General features: G+C 41.7%; 1 protein-coding gene across 1 annotated transcript in view; it reads right to left on the bottom strand.

The window, feature by feature from the left end:
- Nucleotides 1–20,300, bottom strand: part of VWA8 (von Willebrand factor A domain containing 8) — a 390,508-nt gene that overhangs the window by 114,192 nt on the left and 256,016 nt on the right. The window contains 4 exon segments of the mRNA XM_021065625.1: nucleotides 1,981–2,062; nucleotides 12,221–12,416; nucleotides 18,049–18,203; nucleotides 19,526–19,635. Coding sequence (XP_020921284.1) covers nucleotides 1,981–2,062; nucleotides 12,221–12,416; nucleotides 18,049–18,203; nucleotides 19,526–19,635 — 543 coding nt within the window.

Genomic DNA, 20,300 nt, shown 5'->3' with positions numbered 1-20,300 from the left:
TACCTGCATATCAGAGCTAAGTAGTATCATTTTACAAATGCAAATAATACAAAAATTGGAGGAAAAACATTCTCATTTTACTGAGGGCAAAAGTGATATATTTATTTTGGCCCTGCAGTCTCATATAGTTTTGCTGTATTTTCTATCATTTGAAGTTAGCCATCAAATGGAAAATTCCTGCTATCTAGCAGAACACTAAATTTAAGCAGCTAGGAACAAAACTGAAATCCAGATGGGTTGTTCCCTGGGATTAGACATATGCCAAAAATGGCAATGGTAAATCTCAGGCAAAACTCAGGATATACTGACAATGAACAGATTCTAAACCACGTGACACTGAAATGTGACAAGTCTGATCGAGATGTTCTATACATGGAAAATACATACTGGGTTTCAAAAACTTGAGAAAAAAGGAATGTAAAATACTTTTAAAATTTGTAGATCAAATACATGTCAAAATAGTAATACTTTAGGTATAATGGGTTAAATAAAATATTATTCAAGGTAATTTTACCTGTTAATTTTTTTTTACTGTTTTTTTAATGGGGCTAAGAATATAAGTGTCCAAATATGGCTCACAATCTATTTCTACTGGATAGCGCAGCACTAAATGAATGAGGTATGGTGATTAGCTGGTTGTATATGTACATACAGCTGCTCTTCCAGATGTTATTTCTATGGCAGGTATAACACATGGTTCATACAGAAAGTTAAAAGAGCAAAAAAAAAAAAAAAAAACCCACACACATAGAAAGCAGGGGCCAACGAAGGAGAAATTAATAGCGAAAAGGCTATCACACTTTAGAAATGTAAAAAAAAAAACTGTTCTTTGCTTTTGTTACTTGAACAGTCTATTTTAATGAGCATACAAGAATATGACATAAGAAATTTCCCCAAATGACTAAAAGCCATTTTTTCATTAAACCAACACATTAAGGTGTTCCAAGAAAGCACACTTACACATGTTGGAACAGGTAAATCTATTTCTTTGAATAATGCTTTCATTATTCATATTTCTTGAACCTGACTAAAGGGTCCTAGAAAATGAAACAGTGTTTCTGGGATATTTTGTACTGTCATGCTGAGCAACTGAGGGTTGGAGGAGTGGGTCAATAAAAGAACTGGTGACATTTGGGTGACAGACAAGTTCCAGGGTCCTTGGCCTTCCTCTGACTTTGACAGGCTCTCCAGGCCCCTCTGCCCAGGACTGTGGGTGAGGCTTTAATCACTGTGTTGAGAGGCTTCACTTGCGAGGGAGGAGAAGATGGGACATCAATCTAGACAAGAGCAGGTGCACATTTAGGTGGAGGGAGGGAGATCAGGCATGGCTGTATCCAGAGAGGAATGGGCCTTCAGTGAGGACTCATGTGTTTCTCAAGGGAGAAATGGAGCATCACTATTTTTCTTTTATACCCTTAGTCTAGCTAGTTTGAATGCTTTCCTTCCACTGCTGGACAGTAATCAAAGCAGCCAAGGGTAATGAATTCTATTTCAACTCTCTGGAATCCTTTGGCTACTGTACAGTCTTTGCGACTATAGATGCGTAGTTACATATTTAAACACACTATTTAACAAGTGCTATTGAAATTCCTGTGAGATTTTGAATATATTTACCTTTGAAAACTAACCTATGAAATTCAAAAACATGAAAATTTTTGCAGTGCCAAAAATTCTGTTTCAAAGAAATATATCATATATATATATATATATATATATATATAACAAATCAAAAAAGGGGAATGAAGGCTTGAAGGCTGTTGGGCTTATTTCTATGTAACATTTCAACATTTTTTCCAAAATGAAAATAAAAATGGAGGTAAAGAAAGCCAAATAGCAAGATATAAACCAACTGTAACTTAAAAAAAAAAAAAAGCTTGCTATTTAAGAGAGCAGAAAGCATACATTTCTTCAGAGTACTTGGTAATAATGTAGCCATGTTTTTTCATCTGACAGGCTAAGATGAAGGTGAAAATGGATTACCTGGGGATGGGGATATATCGGAGTTTCTTTGATTGGAGATCAGTGACTTCTAGGTAACCAGCTGTTTGCGGAGGGGTAACATCTGCAAACAAGTCAAGACATGAGCTGAGTGTTAAATTACTGCAACACAAAAATAGGACCCAAAGAAAGCACGAATGCAGCTAAAAGTGGAATGAAGTTATCAATAGCCTCGAGCAGAATTCTGAGACCCACTTGACAAGGTCCTAGGCTGGCCAAGTCCAGCCTCAAGGCTAAACTCTGGGAAGTTATGTTTTTATCAGGGAAATACAGAGACTGTGAAATAATAGATGCATGTGAGGCTGTGATGCTTTACCATCAGAAAATTACCCAAGTTCTCCCGGCTTTGAAATCTCTGCTCTGCCCACCACTCCACGTAGCTCTTACCTGAGCTGACCTCGGGGCAATAATTTTAAAAATAGCCCTGTTTTACAAAATCTTGGCCAGTAATTCTCTTCTGAAAAATCTCCCCTACAAAGAGCTCATACTCTTAAAAGATTTGTGTCTGTTGTCTATTTCCTATTACAATTTGGTTAGAATGAGATGTCCATTTCAATGCAAACTACTATATGTAGGATGGAGAAGCAGTGAGGTCCCACTGTACAGCACAGGGAATTGTATCCAATCTCTTAGGCTAGAACATGATGGAAGATAATGTGAGAAAAAGCATGTATATATGTGTGAGACTGGGTCCCTTGGTTGTATAGCAGAAATTGACACAACACTGTAAATCAACTATAATTTAATTTTTAAAACATTTTAAAAAGAATGAGATATCCAGAATATCCACTCTGAATTTACCCCATGTAGTTTATCAAAAATAAGAAACTTGGCATTTTTATTTCATGTTTGCAGTTGAGTTTTTAAGTAGGCCATCTGAAAACCTTACTCTCTCTTTTTTAGGGCTGCACCTGTGGCACATGGAGGTTCCCAGGCTAGGGGCTGTATTGGAGCTGCAGCTGCCAGCCTACACCGCAGCCACAGCAATGCCAGATCCGAGCCACATCTGCGACCTACACCACAGCTCACAGCAACACCAGATCCTTAGCCCACTGAACGGGTTCATTTCTGCTGTGCCACTATGGGAACTCTGCTCTCTCTCTTTTTTTAATTCAACAAATGTGGTTGAGCTTACATCAGACACTATATGAAGCATTGTGGATAGAGATGTGTGTGCTTCTGCCTCGTCTGAGGAGCCCACAGCCTTTTAAAGAGGCAAGTTCCTCCTTAAAAAGAAAAAAAAAAATCTGGAGCTCCTGTTGTGACTCAGGAGAAACAATCTAACTAGCATCCATGAGGATGCAGGTTCAATCCCTGGCCTCACCCAGTGGGTGAAGGGTCCACAGCGTTGCCATGAGCTGTGGTGTAGGTCGAAGGCACGGCTCAGATCTGGTGTTGCTGTAGCTGTGGCACAGGCTGGCAGCTACAGTGCCTATTTGACACTTAGCCTGGGAACCTCCATATGCTGCAGGTGCAACCCTAAAAAGGCAAACAAACAAACAAACAAACAAAAAAACCTAATCAAACAAACAAACAAAAATCAAAAACTATTGTGAGCCTTTAGGGACTTGGAAAGGATTCCAGGGTGGGCATCAGAGCCCTGGGTCCAGGTAGAGCTGCACAGCCAGGCAAGCAGTGGTGCCAAGGGGCAGAGGGGTCTGGAGGAAGGGAAGGTAATATCCAGGGGCAGCTGAGGGTAAGAAAGTGGAGTTGCGATGGTAATCCGACCACCCAGCTGAACTGGCCTCTCCAGAGAGCCACTTGTGTAAAGCCAAATGCTTATCCTAAGTCACGCACCGCCTGCCTTGGCAATGCTGCCGGGGATGTAAGGTCAGTCTTGGGCAAAGTTGTGCACATGTATCATTTTTTGACAGTTCCTGCTGCTAGGACCTAACTGAAGTGGGGTGAATTATTTATAGACCCCCAAGTTCTTTGCCAAACATGACCAGTTATTGAAGCGGTTGGGAGGACTAGCGCTGCCCAGCTAACCAGTTACATCTGGCTGTCTGCTTACATTCGCTTTTTCAGAAGTAGTAATATTAAGCTGAGCTACTGCCATCAGTGTTTTTAGACTGCCTAGGAAAGCAAAGTAAGCCAACTTATTTTAACGTATCTTTTTTTTTCTACAGCTTTCTTTTCTTTCACTGTGCAAATTAATTCCATCGCATAAAGAGAATGAGAAAATGTAAGAATGGCTGCGTCTATTTCAGGAAGGAGAAAGCAAGAATTTTACTCCTTGTGCTAAAAAATAGTTTCCTATGTCAGAAAAGGCAATTTGTGGCCATAAAGCACTTTTTGACGGTGGTGGGAGGGACGGCGGTGACGGTCAGTGCTTGAAAAATCATCAGAATTGATGTTTACTGATCTGAAAATAAATCAGCTCAGAATATACGATTGACTTAAGGATGTGAAAACCATGGCCAGATTTCCCTCCAAACTTAGCCAAATCCTTGTTGATCCATTTAAAATGTTTTAACTTGTAGAGAGGAAGGAGGATCAGTAAATTTCCATTACATTTATAATCCAGGTGGATTTGGAAGAGAGGTATAAATTATATGTAGGGATTAGTTCACCAACGATTAAAGGGAAGTCATTGCCGTGGTGTTTAGCGCACAGATCCTGTGAACGGTAAGGACAGCTCGGGCGCGCGGTGCCAAGGTTGGGAGGGGGAATAAAAACTGTCAGGCAGAATGACCAAGAATATTTTCAGAGAGAAGATGAAATTATATAAAAAAAATTCCCCCCATCAAGCAATGTCATTTGACGTACATCTGTTAACTGCTAGGTTTAATGCACGTCTGTGTTCAGCATCTTGCCATCGTGCTGATCCCAAATCTTTGGATTTACTCAAAATGCAAGAAACAGAGCGCTGCTTTCAATCAAGAGTCATTATTTTGTTTTTAAAGAGCTGAGGCCTGGAGTTCCCATCCTGGCACAGTGGAAATGAATCCGATTAGGAACCATGAGGTTGTGGGTTCGATCCCTGGCCCTGCTCAGTGGGTTAAGGATCTGGCCATGCCGTGAGCTGCGGTGTAGGTTGCAGACTCAGCTTGGATCCTGCTGTGGCTGTGGTGTAGGCTGTAGGCTACAGCTCCGATTGAACCTCTAGCCTGGGAACCTCCACATGCCACCAGTGCGACCCTACAATGCAATATAAATAAATAAATAAATAAATAAATAATGATTCAAATAAATAAATAAACATAAATTTAAAAAAAGAGCTGAGGCCTGTGATTAAAAAAGAAAAAAGCTAACAGTTAGCTAGAAGCGACATGATTTGAAGAAAGAGGAAAATCTCTCCCCATGTGTGATAACCACAAGCTAAGCCATCTTTGTAAGAGCCACCAGGAGAGCACCTTTGACAGTGTCCACTGATTTCTTTAATAAAAGGCCAATGTGCATTTGTTCCTGACAAGTCAGGGGGTTGGACTCCACTTGCTTTAAAAAATTAATTGAGTTTAAATTTTCACTAAAGATCTGCACACACATAGACAAAAGAGTCAAACAGGCTGAAAGAAAAAACAGCCCTGGCCCTATTCCTCTCACCGTGCACTTCCTGCTCCAGAAATACTTTCAGCTTTTTAAAGCTGCTTCTTTGATATTCACCTTTACTCTTATGGTGCACTCCTGATGTTTTAGTTTTAAACAATATTTACTGACTTCCTACCATGGAAGGTGAGAGTTTAACTCTTGTTCAGATACACTGTCCCTTACCTAACACCTCATTTTCCCACCCCCAGTGTATTTTGTAAAAACTTTTTGGTCTATTTATTTATTTATTTTTTAGGGCCACACCCGTGGCATATGGAGTTTCCCAGGCTAGGGGTCGAATCAGAGCTACAGCTACCAACCTATACCACAGCTCACGGCAACATCAGATCCTTAACCCACTGAGCGAGGCCAGGGGTCGAACCTGTGTGCTCATGGATACTCGTCAGATTCATTTCCGCTGAGCCACAATGGGCACTTTCTATGATGGTTTTTAGTTAGATCAACATCCAGTGCTTACATTGTTATAAGTATATAAATCTATTTATGACAGAGCTCTGTCTTATAATAACACTGTTGCTTTTTCTTTACATGGAGTTAATAATCACGGTTTGTTGTTGGTTAAGGTTTTCATGTGCTCCTTATCATCAAAGTTTCTTAATCTTTTCAAATATACTGGGTTTATCAGTTTCACTTTCTTAGAGGCATCTCTCCTGAAATCTTTGCATCTTCTTTTCTTTCTTTCTTTTTTTCCTTTAGGGCGAAACTCAGGGCATATGGAAGTTCCCAGGCCAGAGGTCAAATCGGAGCTGCAGCTACCAGTCTACACTACAGCCACAGCAACATCAGATCTGAGCTGCATCTGCAATCTACACCACAGCTCACAGCAAACGCTGGAGCTGCCAACCTATACCACAGCTCACGGCAACATCAGATCCTTAACCCACTGAACGAGGCCAGGGGTTGAACCTGTGTGCTCGTGGATACTCGTCAGATTCATTTCCGCTGAGCCACAACGGGCACTTTCTATGATGGTTTTTAGTTAGATCAACATCCAGTGCTTACAGTGGGAGCAAGGCCAGAGATTGAACCTGCATCCTCATGGATACTAATCAGATTCACTATCGCTTTGCCGCAACGGGAACTCCCTTTTCATCTTCTGTAATCTAAACTCCCTTTTCATCTTTTCTAATCTAATTGAGGTTTGTGCACAGGGGGTCACATCCTGAAATCTCCCTTCACCATTCTTTTAGGAATTTTTTTTTTTAACTGCCCACATTTATAAAATTCTTCCCACATGTCAGACACTATCTCAAGCACTTTATATGCATTTGGAATCTTTAAGGAACGCTGCTTAAACAAATGAGGGGAAATAAAAAACTCCTAGCAACCAAGGAAAAAAAAAAATGGCAAATGGTATAAACAGGCAATTTTCAGAAGAGTAAATCACAACATAAAAAAAGATGCTCAAACTTACTAGAAATCAGGGAAATGTACACTAAAAGGTCTGAACCTTACAAGGGAAGATGAGGATAAGGAGCATCCTCAGCTTTTACGCCATTGGAACAGCAACTTTGGATAACAATTCGGTAATTTCACTCTTAGATATATACCCTACAGGCTCTCCACATATACACCGGAATAAGAACACTTCCAGGGAGTTCCCTTTGTGGCACAGTGGTTAACGAAGCCCACTGGGATCTATAAGGATGCAGGTTCAATCCCTGGCCTTGCTCAGTGGGTTAGGGATCGGGTGTGGCTGTGAGCTGTGGTGTAGGTCACAGTCACAGCTCGGATCCCACGTTACTGTGGCTGTGGTGTAGCCCAACAGCACTATCTCTCCAATTTGACCCCTAGCCTGGGAACCTCCATATGCCTTGGGTGCGGCCCTAAAAAGCAAAAAAAACAAAAAAAAAAACAAAACAACAACAACAACAACAACAAAAACAAAACAAAACCCTTTTATTTATTTATTTATTTATTTATTTATTTATTTATTTATTTTTATTTATTTTTGTCTTTTTGCCTTTTCTAGGGCTGTTCCCGCGGCATGTGGAGATTCCCAGGCTGGGGGGTCTAATCGGAGCTGTAGCCACTGGCCTACGCCAGAGCCACAGCAACGCGGGATCCGAGCCGGGTCTGTGACCTACACCACAGCTCATGGCAACACCAGATCCTTAACCCACTGAGCGAGGCAGGGATCGAACCCCACAACCTCATGGTTCCTAGTCGGATTCGTTAACCCCTGCACCACGACGGGAACTCCAAGAATACTTCTAATAGCCAGAAACTGTAAAGACTCTAAATGTGCATCAACAGAGAAGAGATGAATAAACTGCTGTATTTTACAGCAGTGAACATAAACGAAGAAGGACTAACCCTGTGGATGATGACAAAGAGTCTCTCCCTGGTCACTGAAGGGGAGCGGGTTTTGCCCCTTCCCCATGAGGATTATTTTGAGCTGAAGGCAATGAAAACTCTAGGTGATTCAGGAACAGCTCAATTGCCTACAGTTACATTAGGAAGGGAAACTGTACCAGGATGAGAGCTGTTAGAGAGAAACCTTTTTACCTAAGAAACTTACCTGCATAAACAGGGCAACCTTCGTCTTCTAGCATCTCCTCTGCCTTCCTGGGAATGGCTTTCCCCCCCTTTGGATCCCAGAGCCCATTCCTTTCCTGGGCTCAGGATGCTATCTAAGCTCCAAGTTCCCTGGCTGCCTTTTGAGTCTTCCTATCCTAGGGAACTCCCATTCATAGGCATTTTTTTCTCTTGTTAATTTGTCTTATAGTCAATTTAATGATTAGACCAGCCAAGAAACCTAGAAGGAAACATCTTTCTGTCCCTACACCAAACTCTAGTCAGGCTCTCCTGAATCCTCCTCCCCGCTAGGTCCTGACTTTGGGGCTTCTGTGTTCATCTCCACTGTCCCGTTTTAGCAAGACTAATGCTCAGTTGGCTTAACCAGAATCCCCACCCTAGATATCTGATGGGGTTCCTGATCTACCATCTCCCAGGTAATGTCTGATCACCCTGCCCTGCCTTCAGCAAGAATCCTGTTAAGCTGATTGCGTCAGAATCCTCCCTTCCCCCTGACTTCTTAAGAATTTTCCATCCACCGATACCCATCAGCAAAATCAGAGGATCCATCCTATCTGATTTTAAGACGTACTCTGAAGTAGTAATCAAGAGAGTGTGGGAGGGAGTTCCCTTTGTGGAGCAGCAGAGATGAATGTGACTAGTATCCATGAGGATAAGGGGTTGATTCCTGGTCTTGCTCAGTGGGTTAAGGATCCAGCATTGCTGTGAGCTGTGATGTAGGTCTCAGACATGGCTCGGATCTCGTGTTGCTGTGGCTGTGGGGTAGGCTGGCAGCTGTAGCTCTGATTCCATCCCTAGCCTGGGAACTTCCAGATGCCACGGGTGTGGGCCTAAAAAAGCAAAAAAAAAAAAAAAAAAAGGAGAGAGAGAGAGAGAAAGTGGGATGAGTGAAGGGATAGACACAAAGATCAATGGAACACAATGGAAAAAAATCCAGAAACAGTTGATTTTCTGCAGGGGTCCAAAGACAATTTAATGGAAAAAGTGTTCTCGGGTGGCGGTGGGGTGAGAGTGCTGCATCCTAACCACTAGACACAAGGGCCATTAAGCCTGACATAGGTCCTCAGTTCTTGTCTCTCTGGAGAAGAAATTCGGCAAAGAGACTGAGAGTAGGGAGGCAAGTCAAGTGTTTATTAGGAGAGAAGATATGAGCGGAGAAAGCGTGGGTGGGTTCAGAGAGAGAGAGAGACAGAGAGATGGAGAGACAGAGAGACAGAAAGAGAGATGGAGCATAACATGGCACTTTGGGGGCGCTTTAAATCACTGATACGGGGGCAGGTCTTCCTGGTTTCTTTTGGCCAAATCATCTTGCTTTGTCTGGCCCTGAGTCCATATTTGGCCTGACTCAGCGCCCTCCCCTGTGTGCACACACATCTTTTAGCCAGGATGGATTCTAGTGCAAGGGCTTCTGGGAAATTGACAGGATGTATTATGGTCGGGCACCCCCTCCCTTCTCTGAACCCTGAGGAAGCTTTCTGCACATGTGTAGTTCAGGAGGTCTCCTTGACCTCGAGAAAGGAAAATATGTCATCTCTTTATTTTTATCCAAGCAGGACTCTGTTCCTCCTTGCTCCTGATATAATCTTTATCTTGAAGAATCTTTCCACAGGGGACAGATTCCAGTTGTTCCACCTGGGACCCATCCATCTCTCTCCTGCCTCAAAAGAACAGTCTTTTCAGCAAAAAGACTCCCCATGCAAAACAAGGAGTCTCAATCCATACCTTTCACCATGTAAAAAAATTAACTCAAAGTGGAGTATAAATCTTAAGTGTACAATCTGGAAATATGAAATCTCTCGAAGATGACATAGGCGATTGGGCCCTTCCCCAAAATGGGAGAAAATGTTTGGAAAGTGTGTGTCTGGACTTGTATCTAGAATGTAAAAAGAACACTCAAAAGTCATTGAAGAGAAAGCAAATAACCCAATTCAAAAAGTGGGCAAAAGATCTGAAGAAACATTTCACTAAAGAAGATAGACATGAGGAGTTCCCATTGTGGTGCAGTGCAAATGAATCCAACTAGTATCCATGAGGTTGCGGGTTCAATCCCTGGCCTCGCTCAGTGGGTTAAGGATCTGGCATTGCTGTGGCTGTGCATAGGCCAGCAGCTGTAGCGCCAATTCAACCCCTAGCCTGGGAACTTCCATGTGCTGCAGGTGCAGCCGTAAAAAGCAAAAAAACAAACAATCAAACAAAAAAGGAAGCTATATATGAAAAGATGTTCAACATCATTTGGCACTAGGGAAAATGCAAATTAAGATCACAGGGAGATAGCACTGCATACTTATTAGAATGGCGAAAAACTAATACTATATATACATGGTCTTTTCAAATTTAATTTTATTGGGGTCTAGTTGATTTACAATGACTTTCTCTCTCTCTCTCTCTCTCTCTCTCTCTCTCTCTATATATATATATATATATATATATATACTTAAAATCAGAGCAGAGAGTGAGTGATGAAAACTTTTAAGAACTTTTCTTTATGATAGAGTGTATTGTGGTAATTAGAAGACAATATGAGATTGTTAGGTCTCCTGTCCATATTTGCTTTTTCCATTATATTTTTCTATTTGTTCTTTCAAGGGAAATATTTGCGCAACAACAACAAGAGACATGGTGACCGATGATGGATAAGATGTGGAGAATGAGGGCGGAATCGCATCAGGACTGACCCCCAGCAGGTTCCTGGGGGGATGCGGGCACACTGAATTCTGGTATCGAATTTCCTGTAACTCCTAAGAATTCCGATATAGGATTTCCTGTAACTCCTGGAGGGCTCTGTCATGGCTCCGTACTGGCCACAGGGGGTTCCCCCTTCCTGGGACAATTCCTTCATCTGATCCACTCCCACTTATCTTTCAAGAGTCAGCTCAGAATCACCAGCCTGGGTTGTCAGCTTCTCTTCTGTGTTTATATATCACCTTGGGGATATTCCGCTCACTGTGCTGCCATCATCACTGTGTTCACCTGCCTTTTCTACCATAAAAAAGATGGCAAGGAAATGGTGATATATTTGGGAGGAACTAAGTCTAACATCATCATGGCACCAGGACTCTTCAAGCCCAGTAATAAATTGTTATACTATGTTTAGTATTATTTATGAAGTCTATACTAATATAATGCATGTTAACACAGGACAACACAGGACTCCCCCTATAAGGCAAATAATAATCAGTGGCTCAATGATCAAATATTTTCATGAGTATCCTCCAGGAGGAAAGTCAGTGTGGTTCAGTAGGAATAGCTGTGGCCTTGGGTTGGAAGACTTTGGTCCAAATCTGGGCTCTGCCGGCCACTTGAGGGGTCACCCCTGGCAAGTTATTTTACCTCTCTGTGTCCCTTTCTCTGCATACAAATTTGAGAGTACACTGAAGACAGGATGGGAATTTGAAGATTAAATGAATTTATCCAAGGAAAATGATCAGCCCAGGACCAGAAATATATTACACAGTAATCAGTATCAATTGACTTGGAGAACACGAAGTAAATCAGTTTGCATAAGTCCCTGGCTTTAGTCACAGGAATCTAAGACAAAAGTCAGACCCATTTTCTATGATTAACATTCTAATAATCTTTTTTTTTTTTTGGTCTTTTTTTTTTTTTGCCTTTTCTAGGGCCGCTCCTGTGGCACATGGAGGTTCCCAGGCTAGGGGTTGAATCAGAGCTGTAGCCACCGGTCTACGCCAGAGCCACAGCAACACAGGATCCAAGCTGTGTCTGCGACCTACACCACAGCTCATGGCAACCCTGGATCCTCAACCCACTGAGCAAGGCCAGGGATCGAACCCCCAACCTCATGGCTCCTAGTCGGATTCGTTAACCACTGCGCCATGACGGGAACTCCACATTCTAATAATCTTTAAGTCTCTTTGAAAACATGTTCTAAGTATGGTTAATACAGAGATTGCAATGCAAATGAAGTTGACTTCTAACAGCAGTGGCTATAATCACATACTGTGAGAAGCTGAGTGAAAACTTTCTGTGCACATGGAGATCTTTTTGGCTAATAAACCCTGTTAGAATTATTGATATTTATAAATATAGAATGATAATGACAAGTTAAATACCCCTACCAAAAGCAAACGACCTTTGATTACCTTGATGCATTATGACTTGGTAAGTTTCTTACCTTTTGGGTAGATATCTTTTAAAGGGACTTCTCCGGGGGGCAAAATCCGGACGATCTGATTAGTATCTAAAAGAGTCACACAATTGCTCTGCTTGGGGGTTCCACTTTTCCTCTTTCCTCCATAGAACGTTGAATCAGTGACCCTTGAGTTATGCAAAGAGGACGGCCTTTTCCAAGAATAAACTTCACTAGGTGACTGAAAAAGAGAGAGAGCAATTCAAATACTGAAGTACGATTAGGTCCCTTTGGTTTATTTTTGCTTTTATTTCTGTTGCTTTGGGAGACTGAACCTGAGAAGACCTTTGTAAGGTTGACATTAGAGAATGTCTTGCCTATGTTCTCTTCTAGGAGTTTGATGGTGTCTTGTCTTACATTTAAGTCTTTAGGCCACTTTGGGTTTATTTTTGTGCATGGTGTGAAGGTGTGGTCCGGTTTCAATGATTTACATGCAGCACAAATGAACCTTTCCACAGAAAAGAAAACCATGGACTTAGAGAACGGACTTGTGGTTGCCAAGGGGGTGGCGGAGGGGTGGGATGGACTGGGAATTTGGGGTCAACAGATGCAAACTATTGCCTTTGGAATGGATAAGCCATGAGATCCTGCTGTGTACCCCTGGGAACTATGTCTAGTCACTTATGAGGGAGCATGATAATGTGAGAAAAAAATACGTATACATGTATGTGTAACTGGGTCACCCTGCTGTACAGCAGAAAATTGACAGAACACTGCAAACCAGCTATAATGAAAAAATAAAACATAAAAATCATTATAAAAAACACAAACAAACAAACAAAAAATACTGAAGTACTATGAATTACATTCACAACTTTTACAAAGCAGCCCTCTCAGCAGGCACCAGTGGTAAACTTAAATTTCGCAAACATAAGAAAATCAAGGAGTTCCCATTGTGCCTCAGTGGTTAACGAATCTGACTAGGAACCATGAGGTTGCAGGTTTGATCCCTGGCCTTGCTCAGTGGGTTAAGGATCTGGCGTTGCCGTGAGATGTGGTGTAGGTCACAGACGCAGCTTGGATCCCACGTTGCTAGTTATGAGTTATAACTAAAAAGAGGGAATTATTAACAATATGGTTAATTTAAAAATAAAAAATACTAGGAGTTCCTGTCGTGCTGTAGCAGAAACAGATCTGACTAGGAATCACAAGGTTACAGGTTTGATCCCTGGCCTCGCTCAGTGGGTTAAGGATCTGGTGTTGCCATGAGCTGTAGTGTAGGTCAAAGACACAGCTCGGATCTGGTATTGCTGTGGCTCTGGCGTAGGCCGGCGGCTACAGCTCCAATTAGACCCCTAGCCTGGGAACTTCCATATGCTGCAGGTGCGGCCCTAAAAAGCCGGGGGAGGCGGGCAGGTAGGAAGGAGGAAAAGTAAACACTTGCATTTCTGCCTGCATCTGTTTCTGGGCATTTCATTCAGTTCTGCTGTATATTTTTCTACCCCTCAGCCAATACCACGTGGTCTTAGTTATTAAAGCTTTATAATAAGCCTTGAAATTTAGTAGGGTAAATACCTCTGCTTTTTATTCTTGGTTCCTCTTCAAAGAATGCCTTGGTTATTATCTGTTCTTACTCTTCATTAAACATGTATAAGAATTGCATTTGTGTTGCATCCTTGTTAGCTTTTGGTTGTCAGCATTTAAATTTTTTTTTTTTTAATTTTAGCCATTCTAATAAGCAGTAGTAGTATCTCATCATGGTGTTAATTTGCATTTCCGTAGTGACTAAGGATGCTGAAAGTCTTTTCCTGTACTTAATTACCATCCATATATCTTCTCTCTCTCTTTTTTTTTTTTTTTTTTTTTTTTGTCTTTTCTAGGGCTGCTCCCTCAGCATATGGAGGTTCCCAGGCTGGGGGTCTAATCAGAGCTGTAGCTGCCAGCCTACACCACAGCCACAGCAATGCGGGATCTGAGCCGTGTCTGTGACCTACACCACAGCTCACGGCAACACCAGATCCTTAACCCACTGAGTGAGGACCGGGATCGAACCCATAACCCCATGGTTCCTAGACGGATTCATTAACCACTGCGCCACAATGGGAACTCCCCCATATATCTTCTTTGGTAAAGAGTCTATTCAAGTCTTTTGCCCATTTTTTAAACAGACTTATCTCTGACTTTATTTCTATATACATCTATTAAAATATTTTAAAAACTAAGAGTTCCTCAGACATATTCAATTCCAATCCAACAACTATAGGGCTCACTCTAGTTTTCTTTCCTTTGGTATCTGTAACTCCCTTCTTTAAGAGTGAGGAAACTAAACTTCATTATCCTTAATATTTTGACTTTTTTTTTTTTTTTTTTTTTGCCTTTTCTAGGGCCACTCCCGAGGCATATGGAGGTTCCCAGGCTAGGGGTCTAATCGGAGCTGTAGCCGCCGGCCTACGCCAGAGCCACAGCCACGCGGGATCTGAGCCACGTCTGCAACCTACACCACAGCTCATGGCAATGCCAGATCCTTAACCCACTGAGCAAGGCCAGGGATCAAACCTGCACCCTCATGGTTCCTAGTTGGATTCGTTAACCACTGTGCCACGACGGGAACTCCAATATTTTGACTTTTTTTGCTGAGTTCCACTGCATGTGACTCATCACTCATCTCCACCACTAACTTTCCCTTCCAGGCAAAGGCCCTCCTCCCCCTGCTTGGCTTACAGTCCACACTGAGCTATGTTCCCGCGAGGATGAACTCTTCTCCTTGCTTGGGCTCCCAGTTCCCACACTGGGCTGCCTCTTCCTGGGCTTCCATCTTCATCCTGGCTGGACTTGATGCTCTGAGCTGGTCAGTACTCCCTCCCCGACCACGGATGTCTTTCTCATCTGCTCAGGCTCTGACCTCTGACACCTCACTGTGCCACTGTGTGACCATTTTTTTTTTATACTGGATTATTTGTTTCTTACTCTTGACTCTTAAGAACTCTTTATATATTTTGGATACAAGTTCTTTGTTGGAAATGTGATTTACCAATATTTTCTCCTAGTCTGTGGCCTGCCTTTTCATTCTTTTACCAGTGACTTTCTACAGAGTGGAAGTTTTTAATTTTGATGAACTTATTTGCAGGACAGAAACAGACTCACACAGGGGGTTCCCGTTGTGGCGCAGCAGAAACAACCGACTAGTATCCATGAGGATGCAGGTTTGATCCCTGGCCTCGCTCAGTGGGTTGAGGATCCAGCATTGCTGTGAGCTGTGGTTTAGGTGGCAGACATGGCTCAGATCCCACACTGCTGTGGCTGTGATGTAGGCCAGCAGCTATAACTCCGATTTGACTCCTAGCTTGGGAACTTCCATATGTTGCTGTGAGTGTGGCCCTAAAGGGAAAGAAAGAAAGAAAGAAAGAAAGAAAGAAAGAAAGAAAGAAAGAAAGAAAGAAAGAAAGAAAGAAAGAAAGAAAGGAAGGAAGGAAGGAGGGAAGGAAGGAAGGAGGGAAGGAAGGAAGGAAGGAAGGAAGGAAGGAAGGAAGGAAGGAAGGAAAGGGACTCACAGACTTTGAAAACTTATGGTTACCAAAGAGGACAGGTGAGGTGGGGGGGAGGGATGGACCTGGGCTTGGCATTGGCAGGTGCACGCTAAGGTATATGGAATGATTGGCCAACGGGGTGTATATCACAGAGAACTCTACCCAATATTCTGTGATCGTCAATGTGGGAAGAGAATCTGAAAGAGAATGGATGTGAGTACATGTATAACTGAATCATTTTGTTGTACAGCAAAACTTATCTATACGAATTACAATTATCATTCTAAGTCAACTATACTTCAATAAAACTTCAAAAAATGAAAAAAAACCTTAATGGATCATGTCTAAGATGATCAGTGTACTGTTTAACAAAAGTCGTGATGGTTTAACAGAAGTAGTGAAAAGTGAGTGTCTCTGTCTTACTCTTGATATTAAAAGGAATGTTTTTGTTTTTTATTTTTTGGCTGCACTTGCAGCATGTGGAAGTTCCTGGGCCAGGGATTGAACCTGTGCCACAGCGGTGACAATGCTGGATCCTTAACCTGCTGAGCCACCAGGGAACTCCAAAAGGAATGCTTTTAACTTTTCGCTATTGAGGATTCACTATGATACCCAGTGTAGGTTTTCGTAGGCATTTGGTAGTAGGTTAAGAAAGTTATAATCCATTTAAATAATTTAAGTACCTCTGATAATGCCATGAAACATTAATGAGAGTTCATTAATGAGAGTTAATTGATAGTTTTATGAAGACTCAAAAGAAATCCACATACAGGTACAAAGGCACTGAAAGAATATGAGTTTGAGGGTCAGTTACCCTTGGGCTCACGTCTCAGCTTCCTTACTCATTATCTTTGTGGCCTGGGAGAGATAGCTTCTCTGTTTTTGTTTCTTCACTTATAAAACCCTTGGAATCATAAAAGTTAGTTATCACATATGAAAGGGCTTAGAATAGTGCAGGGCCTAATGTGTGTTGGAGTCTAAAAAAAAAACAAAAACTGCTATCAAAAGCTGCTGAAAAGCTGTCTAACTGACTCCAGTCCTTCATGAAACGAAAAATCATTGAACATCTATATGATGGGACTAACTATAGGGGACAAAGCTTTTAATTTAACAAGGATGCTAGTCCTACAGTCTATAAAGGATTTCTATAGGGTCAATGCAAGCATCACCTTATACTCAGCTTTCTTACTTTTCACTAGTAACGTTATATGTCTGTACTAATCTCTTCAATCAAAAGATCACTTTTTTAAACGGTTCCACCTTCAGCAAAGCAGCTGCAGTATTTTCTCTCCTGAGAGCAGCAAGCATTGTAGAAAGCATCTTAAACACAAGCCCTTTCATTTCTCGAGGCTGCCGAAGATGCTGTATTCTAACGACATGTTTCATTTTCAGTTATGTGATACCACAGCAAAGGCTTTTTCCTTGCTAATTAGGAAGACACATGACAAAGTCCTAAGCCGCACATTATCCATCGGGTTTTGAATTTCAAACGTCTTACACACATCATTTATTAATTACATTACGATTTTGAGGCATGTGGGATTGGTGCACTATTCAGCAGGGCCAATATTTTTATCTTTAAGTCCTTCTATCATCCTACCTAAAAGCTACAAAGGAAATTATGAAAATTAAATGTTTAATCAAAACACATGGAGCACATCTAAGGTTACTCGACAGCAGCTTGGACCACAATAACCTTTATATTCCGTTTTCTCGCATTTCCATCAGGGGAAGATGGTGCCTCGTTTCACCTAAAGTCCACCTAAAGTCGCCTATTGATTGCTTCTTCTTTATAGATAACAGTAAACAACAGCTGAAGGATCCTTTTCAAAGCAAATGAAATGGAGACCATCAGCATTGACAGTATAATCTGGATGCTGCAAAGGTATAAATCAGAAGAAAACCCAATGGAACATGGACTGCTGTTCATGATTGTTGAAAATTTTAATCTACAGGAATGAGACCCCCCAACATCTTTCACTTTAAAAGATTCTAGAAGACATGTTATTTGGTCAGTCTCTAATTGTTCCTCTTGACAAATTACACAAGCACATGAAGAAGCATGAATAAAATCACCATCAGTACATTAAGTACTTAGCTGTCACATGAACCCTCATGTATGGAGAATATTGGTTTTTCCTTTGCTAAATTATATAATTGCATGACAATTAAATATTCATTTTCAAGAGGCAATGAAACCATACGGGATGCATTTTTTAAATGACTGGTCTGGAAACAGAATGTCGAATTGGAATGTCTACTGGAAAACCATGACATTTTGGGTTACTCCTCTAGTAGGCTTAGAGTATAGACCACATTTCAAAAATTGAAAAAACTTATGCTTACCATGAGATCTGGGAAACCAACAACCACTGTAGCATAACTATTCTCATCAGAGAGAATTCGGTTTGGAGAGGCAATCTTTTGTCCCACAGCTGAACTTAGATTTTCAGATGATAGTTGATCACTTGAAATTTTATGAGGGATGCTGAAGTCTGTTTCTGCAAAGTGTCAGAGAACCATGAAACACCATAGGCCCCTAAAATGCTCCGGGAATTAATTTTTGGCAAGGTTTCATGCTTGCCAACTCCAATTGAACGGTGTAAGTGAAAAAAGAGAAAACATTTTCAGTTACACTCCTAGCCTTGTGTCTACGAAAACTCAGTTTTCACAATCATGGTGGCATATCTTCTCAAAGTGATTTCAAGGATTCATGGAATTCAAATTTTTATTAGTAATTAAGATGAACATTAAGAGCACTCTACAGAAAGATATGAAATTGAACCAACCCACTGTGAGCCATGGCATATTTCGGATATTTATTTATTTATTTATTGTCTGTTTAGGGCTGCACCTGCGGCATATGGAGGTTCCCAGGCTAGGGGTCCAATCGGAGCTGTAGCCACCGGCCTACACCACAGCCATGGCAAAGCGGGATCGGAGCCGCGTCTGCAACCCACACCACAGCTCACGGCGACTCCAGATCCTTAACCCACTGAGCAAGGCCAGGGATTGAACCCACGTCCTCATGGTTACTAGTTGGGTTCATTAACCACTGAGCCACGACAGGAATGCTTCAGATTTTTTTTCTTAAGTACTTTTCATCCCCTCTCCCAAAACTGGGATGATTAAAGTAGAAATCCTGATGGTCTGTGTAAAAAAGAAATGATGCAATCTTAAATAGGCTTGGAATATACAATAATATTAATAATACTATATATAATACATAGTGATAGTATTTTATATACACATATTATATATATGTTTGTGTGTGTATATATATTCCAAGCCTACACACACACACACACACACACACACACACACACACACACACACACACGAACTCTGACTTGTCAGTTTAAAAAATTCAAAGACAGGACTTCCTGTTGTGGCTCAGCCGTAATGAACCTGACTAACATCCATGAGGACACGGGTTTGATCCCTGCCCTCTCTCAGCAGGTTAAGGATCTGGCGCTGCCTTAAGCTGTGGTGTAGATTGCAGATGTGGCTCAGATCCCACACTGCTTTGGCTCTGGAGAGGCTGCCGGCTACAGCTCTGATTGGACCCTTAGCCTGGGACCCTCCATATGCCGCAGGTGCAGCCCTAGAAAGACAAAAAGAGAAGAAAAAAAAAAAAAATTCAAAGACAAACTTAAAAGTCGGTAGAGTCTTATTATTTCCAGTGTAGGGACAAAGTTTTTTCTTTTGGTATAAATGTAACCTGTGTTGGTAGTGCTATACTCAAATGATTCTAGAGAACTGTGGTATGAAAGCAAGCACACACCCCACAGCCAGGAACACACAGGACGCAGTGTTTATTTACCTTGTGTGACTCCAAACCCTGTACTGGGTGGCTCCTCTTTCAACACATACAACTGGCAAACTCCACTGACCGCAGATTCGATGTGTGCAGGCTTAGTTAAAAGATATTTCCTGTAAACAAACATAACATCGACGTGAAAAAGGCTTTCTTTTTCTAATAACTGTGAGGCCAGACTAGGAACAACCAGAGTTGTTTTTTTTTTTTTTTCCCCCAAAAAAACCTCTTTTTTATATTTTGAGTACAATTTGCAGTTTCAGAGTTTCATCACGAATTTAAAAATAGCTTCTTGACACTGTACACAGAGCAGTGCATCATAACCATGCAGTCATAAACATGAACTAAAAATCCAACATGTCCTATAAGAGGAAAGGCTATAAAAAAAAAAAAAAAAAAAAAAAAGAGGGTTCCCAGCATGGTTCTGTGCAAACGAATCTGACTGGCATCCATGAGGACACAGGTTCAATCCCTGGCCTTGCCTGACGGGTTAAGGATCTGGTGTTGCCGTGAGCAGCGGTGCAGGTCACAGACGTGGCTTGAATTGCGTGTTACTGTGGCTGTGGCTGTAACTCTAATTCGACCCCTAGCCTGGGAACTTCCATATGCAGCGGGAGCAGCCCTAAAAAAAAGACCACACACACACAAAAAAGAAGAGACAAAAGCAATTCTAAAGAGATACATCCATACTGTCATGAAGCCTTCCGTGGATAAGACGGATCAGCCAGCAGTGTGAGGGGGCCCGGCCTCTGATTTGTGACCAGCTCTGGGGACAGAAACT

This window comes from Sus scrofa, chromosome 11, assembly GCF_000003025.6.
Source record: "Sus scrofa isolate TJ Tabasco breed Duroc chromosome 11, Sscrofa11.1, whole genome shotgun sequence".
Lineage (NCBI taxonomy): Eukaryota > Metazoa > Chordata > Mammalia > Artiodactyla > Suidae > Sus > Sus scrofa.
This window is presented reverse-complemented; position numbering and strand designations above follow the sequence as displayed.